This window comes from Grampus griseus (genome assembly GCF_964374135.1).
Source record: "Grampus griseus genome assembly, chromosome: 2".
NCBI classification, from domain to species: Eukaryota; Metazoa; Chordata; class Mammalia; order Artiodactyla; family Delphinidae; genus Grampus; species Grampus griseus.
Genome location: NC_139018.1, coordinates 37899001 through 37917497, shown reverse-complemented (window position 1 = coordinate 37917497; position 18497 = coordinate 37899001). Strand labels below are relative to the sequence as shown.

General features: G+C 37.6%; 1 protein-coding gene across 2 annotated transcripts in view; it reads right to left on the bottom strand.

Annotated features, from left to right (window-relative positions):
* Nucleotides 1-9028: 9028 nt before the first annotated feature.
* The window catches only part of WDR89 (WD repeat domain 89), a 34547-nt gene continuing 25078 nt past the window's right edge, over nt 9029-18497 (bottom strand). For both annotated transcript variants that reach the window (XM_082647040.1, XM_082647041.1), the window contains exon 3: nt 9029-10548. In XM_082647040.1, the coding sequence (XP_082503166.1) occupies nt 9358-10518 (1161 nt within the window). In that variant the 5' untranslated portion in view covers nt 10519-10548 and the 3' untranslated portion in view covers nt 9029-9357. The remainder of the gene's footprint in view (nt 10549-18497) is intronic.

The following is an 18497-nucleotide window of genomic DNA, read 5'->3' as shown; positions in this document are numbered from 1 at the left end:
GGGCTCTGTAGTTTGCGGAATGTGGGCTCTAGTTGAGGCGCAGGAGCTCAGTAGTTGTGGCACGCAGACTTAGTTGCCCTGCGTCATGTAGGATCTTAGTTCCCTGACCAGGGATCAAACTCCCATCCCCTGCATTGCAAGGCGGATTCTTTACCACTGGACCACCAGGGAAGTCCCTGTTTATCTACTTTATATATAGTAGTTTTCCTTTCCATTTTTTAAATGTCTACCTCTCTTCTAAACAATAGTCCAATAAAGATATAATAGATATAATAGTTTGCATTTAATGCATGTTGATCACTACAACAGTGCAAGTTAATCATCTCACAAATTTTTTTTAACATCTTTACTGGAGTATAATTGCTTTACAATGGTGTGTTACTTTCTGCTTTATAATAAAGTGAATCAGGTATACATATAAATATATCCCCATATCTCCTCCCTCTTGCGTCTCCCTCCCACCCTCCCTATCCCACCCCTCTAGGTGGTCACAAAGCACGGAGCTGATTTCCCCGTGCTATGCGGCTGCTTCCCACTAGCTCTCTATTTTACATTTGGGAGTGTATATATGTCCTTGCCACTCTCTCACTTCGTCCCAGCTTACCCTTCCTCCTCCCCGTGTCCTCAAGTCCATTCTCTACATCTGTGTCTTTATTCCTGTCCTGCCCCTAGGTTCTTCAGAACCATTTTTTCCCCCTCACAAATATCTTACATTTATTTATTTGATTCAATGATAAAGTGAAAAGTATTTTGAAGTAACACATACACATAACTGAAGTAGTTAGTACCTGTAGAAGAACTACTCATCAACCCCAACCTACTTTTCCATACCCTTCTCTGAACCCATGTGCTTCAGATATGTTATCTCCAAAACCATAGGCAGTGAATCATGATTGGGCCAGTTGGTGGTGACTCTATTTCTCTGGCTAGTGACTATTTTTGGCTTGGGCACATAATGAAATTTCCACCAATGACACTTGCTGCACAGCTTCTCAGAAAGTGTGTGTAATCGTTAATAAAAAGAATCACAAGCAAATGTCTCCATTAAACATTATTGAGGGGACTTCCCTGGTGGCACACTGGTTAAGAATCCACCTGCCAATGCAGAGGACACGGGTTCGAGCCCTGGTCCCGGAAGATCCCACATGCCGTGGAGCAACTAAGCCCATGAACCACAACTACTGAACCTGCGCTCTAGAGCCCATGAGCCACAACTACTGAAGCCTGCACGTCTAGAGCCCGTGCTCAGCTACAAGAGAAGCCACTGCAACGAGAAGCCCGCATACTGCAACAAAGAGCCCGCTCACCGCAACTAGAGAAAGCCCACGCGCAGCAACGAAGATCCAACGCAGCCAAAAATAAATAAATAAATTTATATATTTAAAAAAACCTTTGTTGAGTATGGATGTGCTCATTGGCTGATTGTAGTCATCTTGTGAACTTGAACCTGACAAGATGAAAACTGGCAGAGCAGAAAAATGGAAAGAATTTGCATTCTTGCTAACAACCAGCCCTGGGAATGCTTCACTTCTGAACTTATGCAAAGTAATATGTTCCTTTTTTGGTTAATTTGAATTGAGCTGTATTTGCAGCCAAAAGTATCCTGATATTCTACCAGAAGGTATGCATATAACAAAAATCAAAGAACAACAAAAACAGCAGTCTCCTATCCTTTCTTTTCTGCCTTTCTTCTCCAGAGGGAACCACTTTCAACTCTTCTGTTTTGGCAGGTGATTTACTTACATACTTCTAAAAAATACGCTTATATGGCTATTTTCTTGACTTTTCCATAGAAAGAATGCTGACTTTTTACTATGGAAAAGGAAAGCTAAGCATTTGCACACCCCTTTCACTTTCCTTCCTTGCTCTCAATATAGTTTTACAACTTTTGATGAAATCAATATTGTCCTTACACTATGACTACATAAATATTATTCGCCACGGGGTCAAGCAGTATACTACAATTCCATTTCTTTTCTCATACAATTTTTCCCCCCTTGGAGTTAAAAATTATCCCCCGCCTCTTCATTTGCATGGTTTTCCATATGCCTATGATTAGTTCTCAAACTCTCCAGTGGGGTTGTACTATCCCTTCAAAGAGATTTTCTTTTCTTTCCTATTAAAATTATTGTCTTATCTCTCTCTCCTTCCTCTCTCATTCTCCCTTCCTCTTTTATTTCTAAACCCACTTCCATTCCCTTCTCTCCCCATACCAGGCAACCACCCTAACGTGATTAACATGTATAATTGTCTATATATTCTTGCAAAATGTGAATTGCTTTTTGTATATTTTAAACGTATATAAATGGTTTTCCCCACACATGTATTCAATTTCTTACTATTTTCATTTGGTACTATATTTTTATGATCAAGCCATATGGCTAAAGTACATCTAGTCTGTGGTTTGTACGTATTGCAGAGTACTTCACTGTGTACATCCACCACATTTTTACCTGTCTCCCAGGGATGGATATCCAGGTTGTCTCCAACTCCATGACATCACAAATAATGACCGACAATGGACCTGTATGGAAATATCTTTGGAATATCACACCAAGCAGTGTTATTCCTAGGTCAGAGGGTAGATGAACACGTTTTTGCTCTCCAGAATAGTTGTATCTGTGTGTCTACACTCCCATCAGCAGTGCATGAGGGTTCCTATATGCCCACATGTCTCCAATATCTTGGTATCATTTAATTTCCTAACTTTTGTAATTCTAAAAGATACAAGGTGATTATTTTATTTTCATTTTCTAATTACTAAAGAGTTTGATGATTTCTTTGGTTTCTTCTGAAATTGCCTTTTCATATTCATTGCTCATATTTCCATTGGTTTTCCCTTATTGATTTTCAGAATTCCTTCTGTAGTCTACATTTAATCACTCATTGATTTCAAGTATCTTTTCTCCCATTCTGTCATTTATCTATAGATGTTCTGTGACCAGAAATGCTTAATTTTGATATAATCAAATTCCTTTTGTTTTTGTCTTATACTTCATACTTTTTTTTTTTTGCGGTACGCGGGCCTCTCACTGTTGTGGCCTCTCCCGTTGTGGAGCACAGGCTCCAGACGCGCAGGCTCAGCGGCCAGGGCTCACGGGCCCAGCCGCTCCGCGGCATGTGGGATCCTCCCGGACGGGGGCCCGAACCCGTGTCCCCTGCATCGGCAGGCGGATTCTCAACAACTGTGCCACCAGGGAAGCCCTATACTTCATACTTTTGAAGTTTAAGAAGCCAGTTGCCACCCTCTAGGTTAGAGATATTCTCCCATGCTTCCTTGTAAATTTATAGTTATAACCTTTTATCATTTAATTCTATCATTTAAGGAATCTAGTTTTATTTTTCTCTGTATAGTGAGCTAGTATGCTCAAAACCACTTAATAAAAAACTCTCCTTTTCTATTATGTCACCTTTACAAATATTAAGTTGCCATATATCCATGCTGTCTCTGAGCTCTATTCGTTTGCATTGTTCTATGGCCATATCAGTTCTTACTGCTATGAGTTTGTGGAATATCTTAATATCTGATAGAGAAAATGCCCCTTTCTAAAGTTTACTTAGTTATTTGTGGACCTCATTCTTCCATACAAATTTTAAAGTAAGTTTGGATTCCTCAAAAAATTCAACTAGAATTTGGTTGGGATTAAAGATTAAATTTAGAATGTTCACTTTTTTAATATTGTCATCTCACTGGAAGCATGGAATGTTTCTCAGATCATTTCCTATGTCTTTATTGGAATTTTAGAGTTTTCTGCAAATGGATCTCTTATATTCTTGGTTAATTCCTTGATAGTTTTTAACTTTTGCTATTGTGAAATGATGTTTGGATTTTTATAGGCTGACTTTCTTCTGGCAACTTTGCTGAACCTCTTTATAGTTCAAATAATTTGTTGATTGTTGGATTTTTTCAGGTATTTATCTTTTGCAAAGGAGAGGTTTTTTTCCCCTCTTCTCTTACAATCCTTATATATTATAGTTTTTTTTAAAATCTTTCTTTATGATATTAGACAGAATCCATACTATTATAGGCTTATCCACTGCCTTGGTCTTGAAGGAAATGCATTTAATCTAATAACATTTCTCCACTAAGAATAACATTTAGTTTAGATTTTTTATATATAAACCTTAACCAAGTTAAAAAATTATTCCATTGCTGGCTTGATGCTGTATTTTTCATAAATAGGTGTGAAACCTTACCATATGCTTTTCTATATCAATTAAGATAATCACACTTTTTTTTCCCTTTTTTGTCCATTATTCTGATAGATTTTCTGATGTGGAGTCATCCTGGTATTCCTGAGATAAATCCTATTTGGTCACGTATTTTAAAATACACCACTGGATTTGGTAGCTAGTATTTTTAACTGTGAATATATATTCATAAACAAAATGGGCCTTTTTTCTTCATTTTCATCTGGTTTTGAAATCAACATTAGCCTTAAATTCTATTTTGTCAATAGTTAAGATTGCAATCTGGGCTTTGGGGTTCATATTTGTCTGGCATATACTTTTTTTGGCAAGAGCTTTATTCAGATATGGTTCACATACCATACAATTCATCTATTTAAAGTGTACTATTCAATGGTTTTTAATATGCTCAGAGTTGTGCAACCATAACCACAATCAATTTTGGAATATTTTCATCACCCCCCCAAAAGAAATCCTATACCCTTTAGCTATCATTCACACCCTCTCATTCCCCCCCCGCACCTCCCAGCCCTAGGCAACCACTATATATATATATGTTCTCTTTATAGATTTGACTATTCTGAACATTTGATGTAGATGGACTCATACAACATGTGGTCTTTTGTGGCTAGTTTTAGTTAGCATGTTTTCAAGATTCATCTAAGCTGCAGCTTGTATTAGTATTTCATGCCTTTTTATGGATGAATAATATTCCATTGTACGTACATACTTTTACCCATTCATCAGTTGATGGGACATTTGGATTTCCACCTTTCGGTTATTATGAATACTGTTATGAACATTCATGTACAAGTTTCTGTGTGGACTGTTTGCAACACTCTTCAGCATATGCCTTAGGAGTGGAACTGCTGTATCAAATAGCAACTCTGTTTAATCGTTTGAGGAATTGCCAGACTGCAACTATACCATTTTGCATTCCTAACAGCAGTATATGAAGCTTTCCATTTCTCTACACCCTCACCAATATTTTTTTATTATATCCACCCTAGTGGGTGTGAAATGGTATCTCACTGTGGTTTCCATTTGCACTTCCCTAATGACTAATGACGTTAAACATCTTTTTTTGTGTTTACTGACCATTTGTATATCTTCTTTGGAGAGATGTCTATTCAGATCCTTTGACCAGTCAAAAAGTTGGTGTCTTATTATATTTTTAATAGATTTGTTTTTCTTTTTCTTTTTTTTTTTCTGGCGGCGCCACATGTGGGATCTTAGTTCCCTGACCAGGGACTGAACTTGCACACCCCGCAGTGGAAGCATGGAGTCCCAACCACTGGACCGCCAGGGAAGTCACTGGGTGGTCTTATTACCGAGTGGCAAGTTTTTTTCATTTTTTAAAATAAGTTGATACAAGTTCTTATCTATTATTTGCAAATATTTTCTTCCATTCTGTGGGTTGATCTACCTTTCCTCATCCTTTTATGTTTTAACTTATGCCTTTAAGTGAATCTTATTTATTGCTTTTATTTTTTAATCTTTTAAAAACTTCTATTTTTTAAAGGTTTTCACTTAAAATTTTTCAATATAGGATCTCCTGTAATTGGTGAGTTTAATCCGCTTATACCATTTTCTCCATGGTCAAATGCATTGGGTAACCTGTCAGTTCATTTTTCTCCCTGGACATCTCCCTCCCCATAGCTCATCCTCCTCCAATCTGGACTGAATATTGTGGGCCTGCTGCAAATGTTATCCTGCCACTATACTGGGTTGGGGCACTGATTTCTGGTATCTGCTGCCTCCCTTGATTTACTCCCTTATTTTTTGTGGACTTTTATTTATTTTTATTTATTTTTATAGTAGACTTTTATTTATTTTTTCCTAGATGAGCCTTTTTTTGGCCATAATTAACAATTTATTTATTTTGCAAGTGTTCATATTTAAGTTTTGGTTTTTTCTACTTCTTTTAACATCTTTATTGGATTATAATTGCTTTATAATGGTGTGTTTCTGCTTTATAACAAAGTGAATCAGCTATACATATACATATATCCCCATATCTCCTCTCTCTTGCAACTCTCTCCCACCCTCCCTATCCCACCCCTCTAGATGGTCACAAAGCACAGAGCTGATCTCCCTGTGCTATGCGGCTGCTTCCCACTAGCTATCTATTTTACATTTGGTAGTGTATATATCTACATGCCACTCTCTCACTTTGTCCCAGCTTACCCTTCCCCCTCCCCATGTCCTCAAGTCCATTCTCTAGGTCTGCGTCTTTATTCCCAATTTTTTTTTAAGATTCCATATTTATGTGTCAGCATATGGTATTTGTTTTTCTCTTTCTGACTTACTTCACTCTGTAGGACAGACTCTAGGTCCATCCACCTCACTACAAATAACTCAATTTTGTTTCTTCTTATGGCTGAGTAATATTCCATTGTATATATGTGCCACATCTTCTTTATCCATTCATCTGTCGATGGACACTTAGGTTGCTTCCATGTCCTGGCTATTGTAAAGAGCTGCATTAAACATTGTGGTACATGACTCTTTTCGAATTATGGATTTCTCAGGGTATATGCCCAGTAGTGGGATTGTTGGGTCATATGGTTGCTCTATTTTTAGTTTTTTAAGGAACCTCCATACTGTTCTCCACAGTGGCTGTATCAATTTACATTCCCACCAACAGTGCAAGAGGATTCCCTCTTCTCCACACCCTCTCCAGCATTTATTGTTTGTAGATTTTTTGATGATGCCCATTCTGACTGGTGTGAGGTGATACCTCATTGTAGTTTTGATTTGCATTTCTCTAATGATTAGTGATGTTGAGCATTCTTTCATGTGTTTGTTGGCAATCTGTATATCTTCTTTGGAGAAATGCTGCATAGAAACTAAAGTTTAAAATGTTGTATGTCTTAAATGTTTTAAACTTCTCTTCATGTTTTAAACTTGAAGTATAGAACATGAGGGTAGTTTGGTCACAGAATTATAGGATGGAAAAGCAAGTATCTCCTGAAATCCAAATCTCTTTTATTTCCTAGGTTCAGCCATTGAGTTTGGTCAGCAACGAATACCGTTAGCTAAATGAATTTGGTTCCTGAGTTTCAGAGAGCAAGAAGGAAGTGTTCAGTTAGCAAGGGATGTGTCAAAAAAATTTACTGTAATCCGAGTTTAGATTGAATAGTTTGAATCTACTGTAATCTTCATGAATTTGGAGAGCATAATTTCAGATAGCAGGAATATGTCCTCAGAACTTTGAAGGCATTGATCTACCATTTTTTGTCATCCAGATTTGCTGAGTCTAATGCAGATGTTATTCTTGTTCCTAAGTGATTGTTTTTCACCCTCTCTTTGAAAACTTTTAAGATTTTTCTCTTTATTCCTAGAGTTCTAAAACTTCACAGTGCTATGCCTTGGTGTGGGTCTTTTTCATTCATTACACTTGACACCCTTGTTGGGCCTTTCAACCTAAAGAATGAAGTTCTGGGATAGGCTCTTATGTTATTTCATTTTAATAATCCCTTCCTACCCCTTAAAAAGTTTTTTTTTTTTTTCACTTTCTAACACCATCAGTCTGATATTAGACCCCTCCTGCGGCCTTTATCTTTTCTCTCACTTTGTCTCTTTCAGAGGTATTTCCTCACTTGCATCTTACAGCTCTAATAATTACTTCTGAATTTTAAATATTTTTAAGAGCTCTGCTGTTTTATAACTCCTGTTGCATTTCCTGTTATTGCATAAAGGCAGTGTCTCTGAAAGTCTTTTTTACCAACTTTTCCCACTTACAACATAGTCAGCATTGTCTCATATCCTAAATATCTTGAAAACATGGTTTTTCATTTTAAACAGTCCTCTATCAAAAGATCAAAATGTATCAAATATTTTAAGCAGCATGAGGCATTATCAAATCTGTGTTTTCGATGTTCAGTCTAGAAGTAGTAGGGAGAATGAACTGGAGCAGATTAGAGTCTGTAATCTAGGAGAGAAATGATGAAAGTCTTATCTAAGGCAGTAGTGCCGGGGGTGGGGGGGTAAAGTCAAAAGAACAGGCTGACAGATTTTAGGAGGTGGAATGGCACAGGACTTGGCGATTGACTGGTTAAGGGAAAAAGGAAAAGTACTATATTACCCTCAGGTTTATGGTTTGGACAATACCAAGAATAGCTGAATCTCTCCAAATAAGAAACATGTATTTTTAATATATTTAATATAACAACAACTTACCTGTTGTTCAGTCTCATTTGAGTTAAGCTAAATCATATCTAAATATAAGTTACAAATGTTCTATAGAAAAATAAAAATTTCCTCCAGTGCTACAGTCTCAGAGATAAGATACCAAACCTTTAGAGGGATCAACTTTTTAATTAAGCTTCTTTAGAGAAATATTTAAAAGGAAGGATGGAAAAATTAGCAGTAAACAAAAATTCAAGTTTAAAATTATGGATGGATGAAACACTATAGAAGAAAATTTTATCACAAAATATTCTAATATTTTGAAATAAAAAGTCATTCTACTATTATAAATACTTTTGTTTTTGTATATTCACTTTGAGTCTCAAAAAGCATTCTGCAAGGTAATTTCCTTTTCATCAGTGAAACACCTGTTTACTGTTTAACCAACAATATTAAAGTGTGGACGCAAATATTTACTAAATATACTTTTCTCAAATAAATGCAAATCACTATTTCTGAAAAGGTTTAATTCTATTTAAATTCATTAGAATATTTATATTTAAATATGCCAATGTAATCTATATGTATTAAGCAAGTAGGAGCTTCTCGAATGAAGAAACAGTCTGATTTGGTTTTATAAATAATGAAGATGATTTAAAATGTAAAAAATTGAGCTTAAAAAACACAGCCCAAACCACCTGTTTTATAAAGTCACACCAGCCATCTACTTCTAAAAAGCCTTTATCAAAGCTATTTCTTCAAACTCAACATTTACTAATTCAACAGATGGGTTTTTAAAATGAGGAATGTAATTTTACTTTCAACTCACTGATTACATACTCAAATGGCGACTTAAAAAATAATAATTTTGGAATACACAAAGACCTGAATTAAACCATTCTCAACATTTTTTCAGGACTGTTTGCTAACTGGCTTGTTTTTATTTACATATGAGCTTTAAACACGTCTACAACAGGTAGTACACAGAAATAATTATTTGCAACTATAAAACCTGTCAAGTAAACTCCCAATGTAACATCACTGCTTTTTCCTTTTCTTATAAGAATCATTACTATGAACTCGAACTCGCTGGTACACAGAGGATGCTATTTTCATGCTGTCTTTCTTTGTAAGCGTCTTCTCTACTGCTCCAGGTTTCCAAAGTAACAACTGTGCATCTTCTCCTCCAGTTAGCAAAGAATCATCCTGCATATTCCAACAGAAAGAACGGACTGTAGCAGCATGCCCTCCCTGAAGCCTGGTCACATGCACCAATCCTGATGTAGTACAGCTCATTATGTGAATAATTCCTGTGTTTGTTCCTCCAACTACAAACAATTTGTCTGTCTTTTCATGATATAGGCCGCCAATCAAATAGTCCAAAATCCCTTCTTTCACATTAATTACTTCTCTGACATCCGGGATGTTCAAACATGTAATTGGTTCATTGGTATCCAGATGATTAAGATCCCACCAGCAAAATCCTTCATCATGTGTCATGCAGTAAATCTGTTTATAATCTTTCCCAGACCAACCAATATAGCTTACTGATGAAACTGAGTTACAGGTTGTAACCAGTGCATCTTCTTCATTATCAACAGTAATATCAAATACATTTACCAGGCCGTCAGTTGAACCTGAGACTACCATGTTGGGATTGCTGGGATGGAAACATACCTGAGTGATATCATCACTATGTGTCTCTGAATATGCACCAAGTGGGTCTTTAGTAGTAGACAAATCCTGAGAATTAATTCTTGCATCCCAAAATACCAACAATGCATCATCATCAACTTTTTCTGTACCAGCACAAATGACATGATCATTACAGCTGATATCAAAACTGATAAAAATATTGGAAGGGTAACCCTTGAACAGCTGGACAGGTTTTTCACTGGCTAATCGAGCATCCCAACATTTTACAGTGCCATCAGTGCATGAGGAATACACGCTGTCACAGGAATTTGCAAACTTGACTCCATTAAGTCCAGGATATCCTCTAAATTCTCGCAGTACATTTAATCTTTCTTTATCATATATTCTGATTGATCCATTAGAACATAAAACAGCAACCAAGCTTCCTTTTTCTGCTTGTACAGTCTTTGATGTGTCTATGCCAAGCAGATAAGTAGGCTCTTTAGTTTCTGAGGAACGTTTAACAATGTTCAAATTAGCAAATTGTTCCTCAATCTTCTCCATATCAGGAGTGCATCCAAGGGTAGTAAAAATCTGTAATAAAAACAAAAATTAAAATTAAACCCAAAGCGTCTCTACATTGTGATTAAATCAAGAACATTTCCCTCTGGGAGCTGGCACAAAACAACAGAACTAAAATCTAATAGTTTAATCATTTCCCTACCATGATGTAACTAAAACTCAGTTGCCTACTTCTAATTAAATCACTTTTTATATACTGAATCTACTGACAGTAAGAGAATTTTAAAACATGTACATACCTTGCTTAGTAATTCCTTTCAGCTCAAACCTAATAATTGGTCCTACGCACAATCCTCCGCATTAGCCAGGATCTCCACTTTGAGATCATCTTCACCTGGCCCCAGCTGCCTTAACAACTATAGAATCTAAACATAGATGTGTTAGCAGAAAAATGGTCCCTCAAAGATGTTCATGCCATGGGGCTTCCCTGCTGGCGCAGTGGTTGAGAATCCACCTGCCAATGCAGGGGATACAGGTTCGATCCCTGGTCTGGGAAGATCCCACGTGCCGTGGAGCAACTAAGCCCGTGCACCACAATTACTGAGCCTGCGCTCTAGAGCCTGTGAGCCACAATTACTGAGCCCGCGTGCCGCAACTACTGAAGCCCATGCACCTAGAGCCCGTGCTCCACAACAAGAGAAGACACCGCAATGAGAAGCACTGCAACGAAGAGTAGCCCCCGCTCGCCGCAACCAGAGAAAGCCCGCGTGCAGCAACGAAGACCCAACACAGCCAGAAGTAAATAAATTCATAAAAAAAAAAAAATGTTCATGCCTTAATCCCAGGAACCTATGAATATGTTAGGTCACATGGCAAAGAGGAATTGAGGTTGTAAATGGAATTAAGGTTGCTAATCAGTTGACCTTAAAATAGGGAGATTATTCTAGATTATCTGGGTGGGCCCAAAGTAATCACCAGTGCCCTTAAAAGTACTGGTAGAAGAAGCAGGCAGAATATGAGAGTCAGAGGGAGATGTTACTATGGAAGAAAGGTTCAGAGAGACACACTGCTGGTTTGGGTAAAGGAGGCCAATAATTGGGTGGCCTCTAGAAAGCTGAAAAGGCAAGGAAACAGCCTCCTTTAGAGCTTCCATGTGAAAGTGCAGCCCTGCTAACACCCTGATTTTAGCCCATTGAGACCCATTTTGGACTTCTGACCTCCAGAGTTATAATAAATTTATGTTGTTTTGAGCCACCAAGTTTGCAGCAATTTGTTACAGCAGCAATAAAAAACTAATAGAGGTACCCAGTAGGAATTCTGGAGATGTGCTTCTCAGGCAGTAGCAGCTTGTAAATGTTGGAGATGCAATTTGAACTTAGGCATTCTGGCTTCAGGGACTCTGCTCTTAACCACCACGCTAGATTGCCTCTCAATGGTAGGTTGTATACAGAACAAGTTCAAGGCCAGAAAAATATGCATGCCTAGTGACTTTATCACAAACTTTTCTATCTTGCTTTCACCAATGAATATTCTAGCCTGCCTCACAAATTCACATTTTCATTCTTAAGATGAAATGCTTTTTTTTCTGTTGCTTTAGTGATAGCTTTTTAACTGTCTGTATTTTCATCTTTACAAGGAGAAATGAACACTAATTCAAGAGTTGTTAGAAGGATTAACTGAAATAACGTGTCTGGCATATCATGATACACATTCAACAAATGTTACGTAAAAATGACCAGTATTACCATTATCAATACCACTAACACCACATGGGGAAGAATTTGGATCTATCAGAGTGGCTCCAAACAAAACAATTAAACCAAAAGGCAAAAAATATTTAAAAGTTGCATTGGGCTTCAAAAAAAGAATAAGCATCCTCCCCAACTTTAAATTTTGACTATTTAAAAACTTAAAAAGTTGAAAGAATAGTACAACGAACACACACACACATAGCCTTTCACCTCCGAGGTTCAACAACTTGCTTTCTTCTATCTCTATAAGCACACACACACACACATTTTTTGATGAACTATTTGAAAGTTAACTGCAGACAAAATATCACTTCATTTCTAAATACTTTAACACAGAGCACCTCCCTAATCTTTTGTTTTCTTAACACTGAATTTTTTTTAAAGTCCAGGCCAGTTGTCTGATAATATGTCCCATATTCTGAATTTTTCTAATTGCTTCCTTCTCATGATTAGATTCCAGTTTAATATTGTTATCAGGGATAAAATTTAGGTGATGCTGGGTACTTTTTTTTTTTGGCTGCATTGCATCTTCGTTGCTGTGTGCGGGCTTTCTCTAGTTGCAGCAAGCGGGGGCTACTCTTCGTTGCGGTGCGCAGGCTTCTCATTGCGGTGGGTTCTCTTGTTGCAGTGCACAGGCTCTAGGCACGTGGGCTTCAGTAGTTGCAGCACACAGGCTCAGTAGTTGTGGCACGCAGGCTTCAGTAGTTGTGGCACGTGAGCTCAGTAGTTGTGGCTCATGGGTTCTAGAGCGCAGGCTCAAATTGTGGTGCATGGGCTTAGTTGCTCCGCAGCATGTGGGATCTTCCTGGGCCAGGGATTGAACCCATGGCCTCTGCACTGGCAGGCAGATTCTTAACCGCTGCGCCACCAGGGAAGCCCTGGGTACTTCCTATTGCATCACATCATAGAGACTCACAATAACAAGTTTGATTACTTACTTAAATTCTTCTTGGTGCTCAAACTGTCCCCAACTTGACCACTGAGAAACTCCTCAGGCAGCCAGCTTCTGTGTGCTTTTGATATGTCAATATCACAATTAGTATGTAAGCCCTAAATGGAACAACTCTGTACAAGAATAAGTCTGAAAATGGTGAGCATGCTTCAAGTATTCTGAGACTAAATGACCATTTACCTCTACAGCATAACTGTTGGTTTTACAACCAGATAGGCTAAAATGGCCTTCTCTCCTTCAACATGTCATGCTTGCTTCTGTCTCAGGACTGTAGCAATAGCTGCTTCTCTGCCTGGAATACTTTCTGTACCTTTTTTGTGTAACTCCTTCCTGTTATTCAGGTCTCAATATGTTATCTCCCCAGAGAGAGCTTCCCTGATCAACCAATCTAAAGTAGCCTGTCACCCCCCTATCATACTGCCCATTTTATTAATAAAAAAATTAAAAATGCTTAATTATGAAATATTTCAAATATACAAAGAAGTGTAGAAAAAAGGAAACAGACACCCAAGTACTGTACATATTACCCAGATTTAACATTTTGCCACATTTGCCTCAGTTTTTTATTTAAAGAAATGAAACCTTATAGACACAACTCCTATGGTTAAGAAATTTTTTAAGTGGCATCACAATTATATGTATCTTTGTTGCAATTTGCTCTTTTCACTCAATATTTTTTAAAAACCTGATTTTACTGGTGAGGTGAACTTATTACCTGACTCTTTCTTGCTTTTTTGTTATCAATATGATTGTTGAATAAATGACTGAATAATTGATTCAACTTTCATGCATTAAGAGCTGAAGAGTTCTTCCAGGAGAAACAGAATAAATCTAAAATGATATTGCATGTGTCTGTGTGTTTGCAGGGGGAGCTGTGCTTATGGAAATTAGTAAAATAATGGCTTTTTTATTTGCTGTACGCGGGCCTCTCACTGTTGTGGCCTCTCCCGTTGCGGAGCACAGGCTCCGGACGCGCAGGCTCAGCGGCCATGTCTCACGGGACCAGCCGCTCCGCGGCATGTGGGATCTTCCCGGACCGGGGCACAAACCTGCGTCCCCTGCATCGGCAGGCGGACTCTCAACCACTGTGCCACCAGGGAAACCTGGCATTCTTTAGCAGTACTTTAAATAAAGTACAAAAAGGAAATATAGAAAAAGAATTTGTATTTGTGAAAAAAAACTTATTTAACTTAATTTTTTTTTACTACAAGCTCTTCAAATACATCCTAAAATGTGTGTTCACTTAAGAGTGTACTGCCTATACACTTCAAGGAAAAATCCTTTTTAATTCCAGATAGAAACAACTGCCCATTCTTGAAATACTAGTCAAAGTATTAATGAGATTACAAAAGAAACAATTCTTTGCTGCTGCTTCATATTGATCTCTGCATATTAAGTATCAGATTTTAAACAATAAGAAAGTTTAATGTGACTTTTAAGCTAATAGTAAGTTATAGGACTCTGACTATGCACTGCTACCCCCAAGCAGGATAGTAGTGCGGTACTCCTTCCCTCCACAGTGCTGCCTGGAGAGTCTGTTTCACACTGGAACAGTCCCCTGCAAGGATCTGGGGATTGATGAGGCAGGCAGAGTGGGCCCAGATGGAACGCTACAACAAACACTTTTAAGACAGTAGTAATGGTAACAATCTCAATGGTTGTCCACCTGACACACTGTTTAAATGCAGCATAGTACTTCAAAAAAAAGATAGATGTTAGAAGGTAGGTAGCTCCTACAACACTCTCATGCTGTAGAGTTCATATTCATTTGTCCATAGATACAAAGAGTAAAATAGTTTAATCTCTTAGGGAAAAGATGAAAACCTCTGGCTTATGCTTTAACACATTAATATGCAAGTGAATCATATTTGAAATATAACTTCCAAGGCTACATAGTTAATTTTAATTTAATATACTAATGGATCATTCTAAAATGATGAATAAACCCTTTTACTTCTATGTATGCCCTTCTCTGTGTTTTCTTTGTATGACCCACTTCCCAGTCCTCAAGATAAGCCATAGGCTCTCTTTTCTTATCACTTGACATTCTCACAAGACAACCTCATTGACGTTCATGTTTTCAAGTGCCACCTAAGTGCCAATGGGCTCATCTATTTACAAGTCCATATTTCCAAGTGTCTACTAGCCATTTCTCCTCGAACATGTCCCACTACACCTCAAAGTAAAACTGATTATTTATGCCCCCACCAACCTTCTCCTTAAAAACAAAATCAGAATATGCTTCTCAATGTTCTCCACGTTGGTCAATGGTATTGGCACCATGACAACACTCTGACCCACCCAGTTCTCTAAGCCAGAACCTCTGGGGAACATCCAACTCTCTTACTCAGGGCTCTCTTCCAATCCATTTCTTTTTTCTTTTTCTTTTTCATTTTTAACATCTTTATTGGAGTATAACTGCTTTACAATGGTGTGTTAGTTTCTGCTTTATAACAAAGTGAATCAGCTATACATATACATATATCCCCATATCTCCTCCCTCTTGCGTCTCCCTCCCACCCTCCCTATCGCCCCCCCTCTCGGTGGTCACAAAGCACCGAGCTGATCTCCCTTCCAATCCATTTCTAAATCTCACTTCTGCTGAAGGCTACTAAGAGTATATTGAACTATAAGGTTCAATCTATTTCTGTAGATCAAAACAATATTGACAACTTCATATAGTTCAACCTAACAAAAACATATAAAGAAAACAAATAAGATTATCCATAATTTTAATCTTTTCTCTATTTATTTCTGTTAGATGCATAAAAGGAAGCTTAGTTAGCATTCTAGATCTCAACAGGCTAGTAAGAGCTGAGGATGTAGAGTGAGCCTTTCTTATATTAATACACACACACACACACACACACACAAATGAAAGAGGGGACAAAAAGAGAGGGACGGAAAAGAGTACTAAAGCAAAGAGTAGGGAGGAGAAAAGAAGAGAAATGAAGATAAGCCAAAAGAGAACAGCTGAGAAAAGAGAAAGTAATGGATGGAGTTACCGCCACTACCTGTTGGATCACATTACAGTTCTTACTTTCCCAACACTGACATGAGACAAGAAGAGGTCCAGGTAAAGGAAGTTTAGTAGAGTCTAAAGCTATGTTGGTTCACTTGGCTAAAGAGTTTTCATTAAAAAAAATTCCTTGTCCTTGAGTTAGTAGATGTAGCAAGCAACCATAACCCAATTTAAATATTGGCCTAACTGTTCTGAAAAAATTACTAATATCTCATCTTGACCCACCTGGTACAGATCAGGAAATAGCAGACCCCCAGCAGTGTCCTGGCATTGAGCCACCACCACTGCTGTTGTGGTCTTTACTGGGATACAGAATTCTCATGTCTGAATATAATGCAGTAGCTGGAAGATGTTTAGAAAGACACCCTAAAACAAACACCTTAGGCTAAGCTTCAAGGGGGTGAAAATATTAACTTCTTGGTGAACTGCCACCTTGAAACACATTAGAAGGGAAATGCTGACTAATCTCTAATCTGAAGAAATGTCCTTAGGTAATAAAGAGTTAGTTACTTGATAACAAAATCCCTAAACATAAGTATTTCTTTTGTGGCTTTTGCCTTAGTAAAATTTAAGTTATCTTTATCAATCAAAATATTCTTTCATTTTACTTCCTATTAAAATAAACCCAATAAAATGTTATTTCTATATATAAAGTACATCCTAAATACATCTAGCCGCAACTAGGTGTTGCTCTTATTCCTGAATTGGCCAAGTTTGAATATGAAATCTGAAGGACAGCCTAGGTAGCTTAAGTCATTCCATGATGGAAGAGGAAGTAGCTTTCTCTCTCATTTAAACAAGATGAAAAAATGCATTAAACGAAAACACACATTTTATACCTATTTAGAAACTACTGATTACAAAAGGCACTATACTAAGTCTTTGGCATATTACTTTGTAGGAAGTCAGAAATGAGCAGTATCCTTAGAAATAGATATATTTCTGTCTTTCAGGTATGAATAAATGTTCATTATACTTGAAAGATCTGACAGCATAACCAACAAATACTATTACATTTTTACAACTAAAGAATAAGAGTTGTATTTGAACTGTACATTGGATAAAGGACTAGTTTTCTTTTGAAACAATTTAACAGACTTGGGTCAGAAAAACTAATTCCCCACAGCTGAAATTTAATACTGCCCATTGACCGCAAGGAACTAGCTCTGATGATTGCACAATGCAGAGATTCGGGTAATGTCCCCAATGCAGGGAGAAGCTAAATGGGAAAAGTCATTCAGGAATGGGCTCTAATAACTTCACAATCCATACTTATAATTTAACTACAATAATGCTAACATATCTATCAAATTGGGCTAGGATGATTGAGTCTCACAGAGAAGAAAATAATCATAATTGGAGTTCAACAAATGCTAGGCGGTGTGCTAGAAACTTATTGATAAATCTAATTTTTTTACCCTAATCATTTAACCCTATGAGACAGGTATTATTATCACCATTTTTCAGAGGAAACTGAAGTTCAGAGAAACTAGCTTGCCAATGCTCTCATAGGTAATAACAGGGGGAGTTTGATTTGAAACCCAAATTGTAACTTTAAAACCTGTGAACCTGTGTTCATTTCAATTCTATGCTATTCCTTTTCCATGTAAGTACTAAAATATTAGTGTCAACTTTAATTAAGGAATATGCCTATTAGGCTTTGAGAGGAAGAATTACATATTAATTCTACATATAAGCAGAGGAGAAAGAAAGGGAGCAGGATGGGGGCTTCCCTGGTGGAGCAATGGTTAAGAATCCACCTGCTAATGCAGGGGACACAGGTTCGAGCCCTGGTCCAGGAAGATCCCACATGCTGCCGAGCAACTAAGCCCGTGTGCCACAACTACTGAGCCTGCACTCTAGAGCCCACGCGCCTAGAGCTCATGCTCCACAATAAGAGAAGCCACCACAATGAGAAGCCCGCGCTCTGCAACGAACAGTAGCCCCCGTTCACCACAACTAGAGAAAGCCTGCACACAGCAACGAAGACCCAATGCAGCCAAAAATAAATAAATAAATAAATTTATTTTTAAAAAAAGGGAGCAGGATGATTGAAAAAACACACAAACACAGAAAAAGGTTACAGTAAGCAGCCATCACTTTTAATTTTTTTGTGTCCCATTTTTTATTATGGAATTTGTATGGAATAAAGAATAGTAAAAGAAACCCCTATGCAACCCATTATCCACCACGAACAATTACATTCCTCAAAACTTATTATTAGCAGTGGAGGGGTCAAACATATATCTTATTTTATTTGAAGGGCAATTAAGAAACTGTAGAGGACATCTAGTAT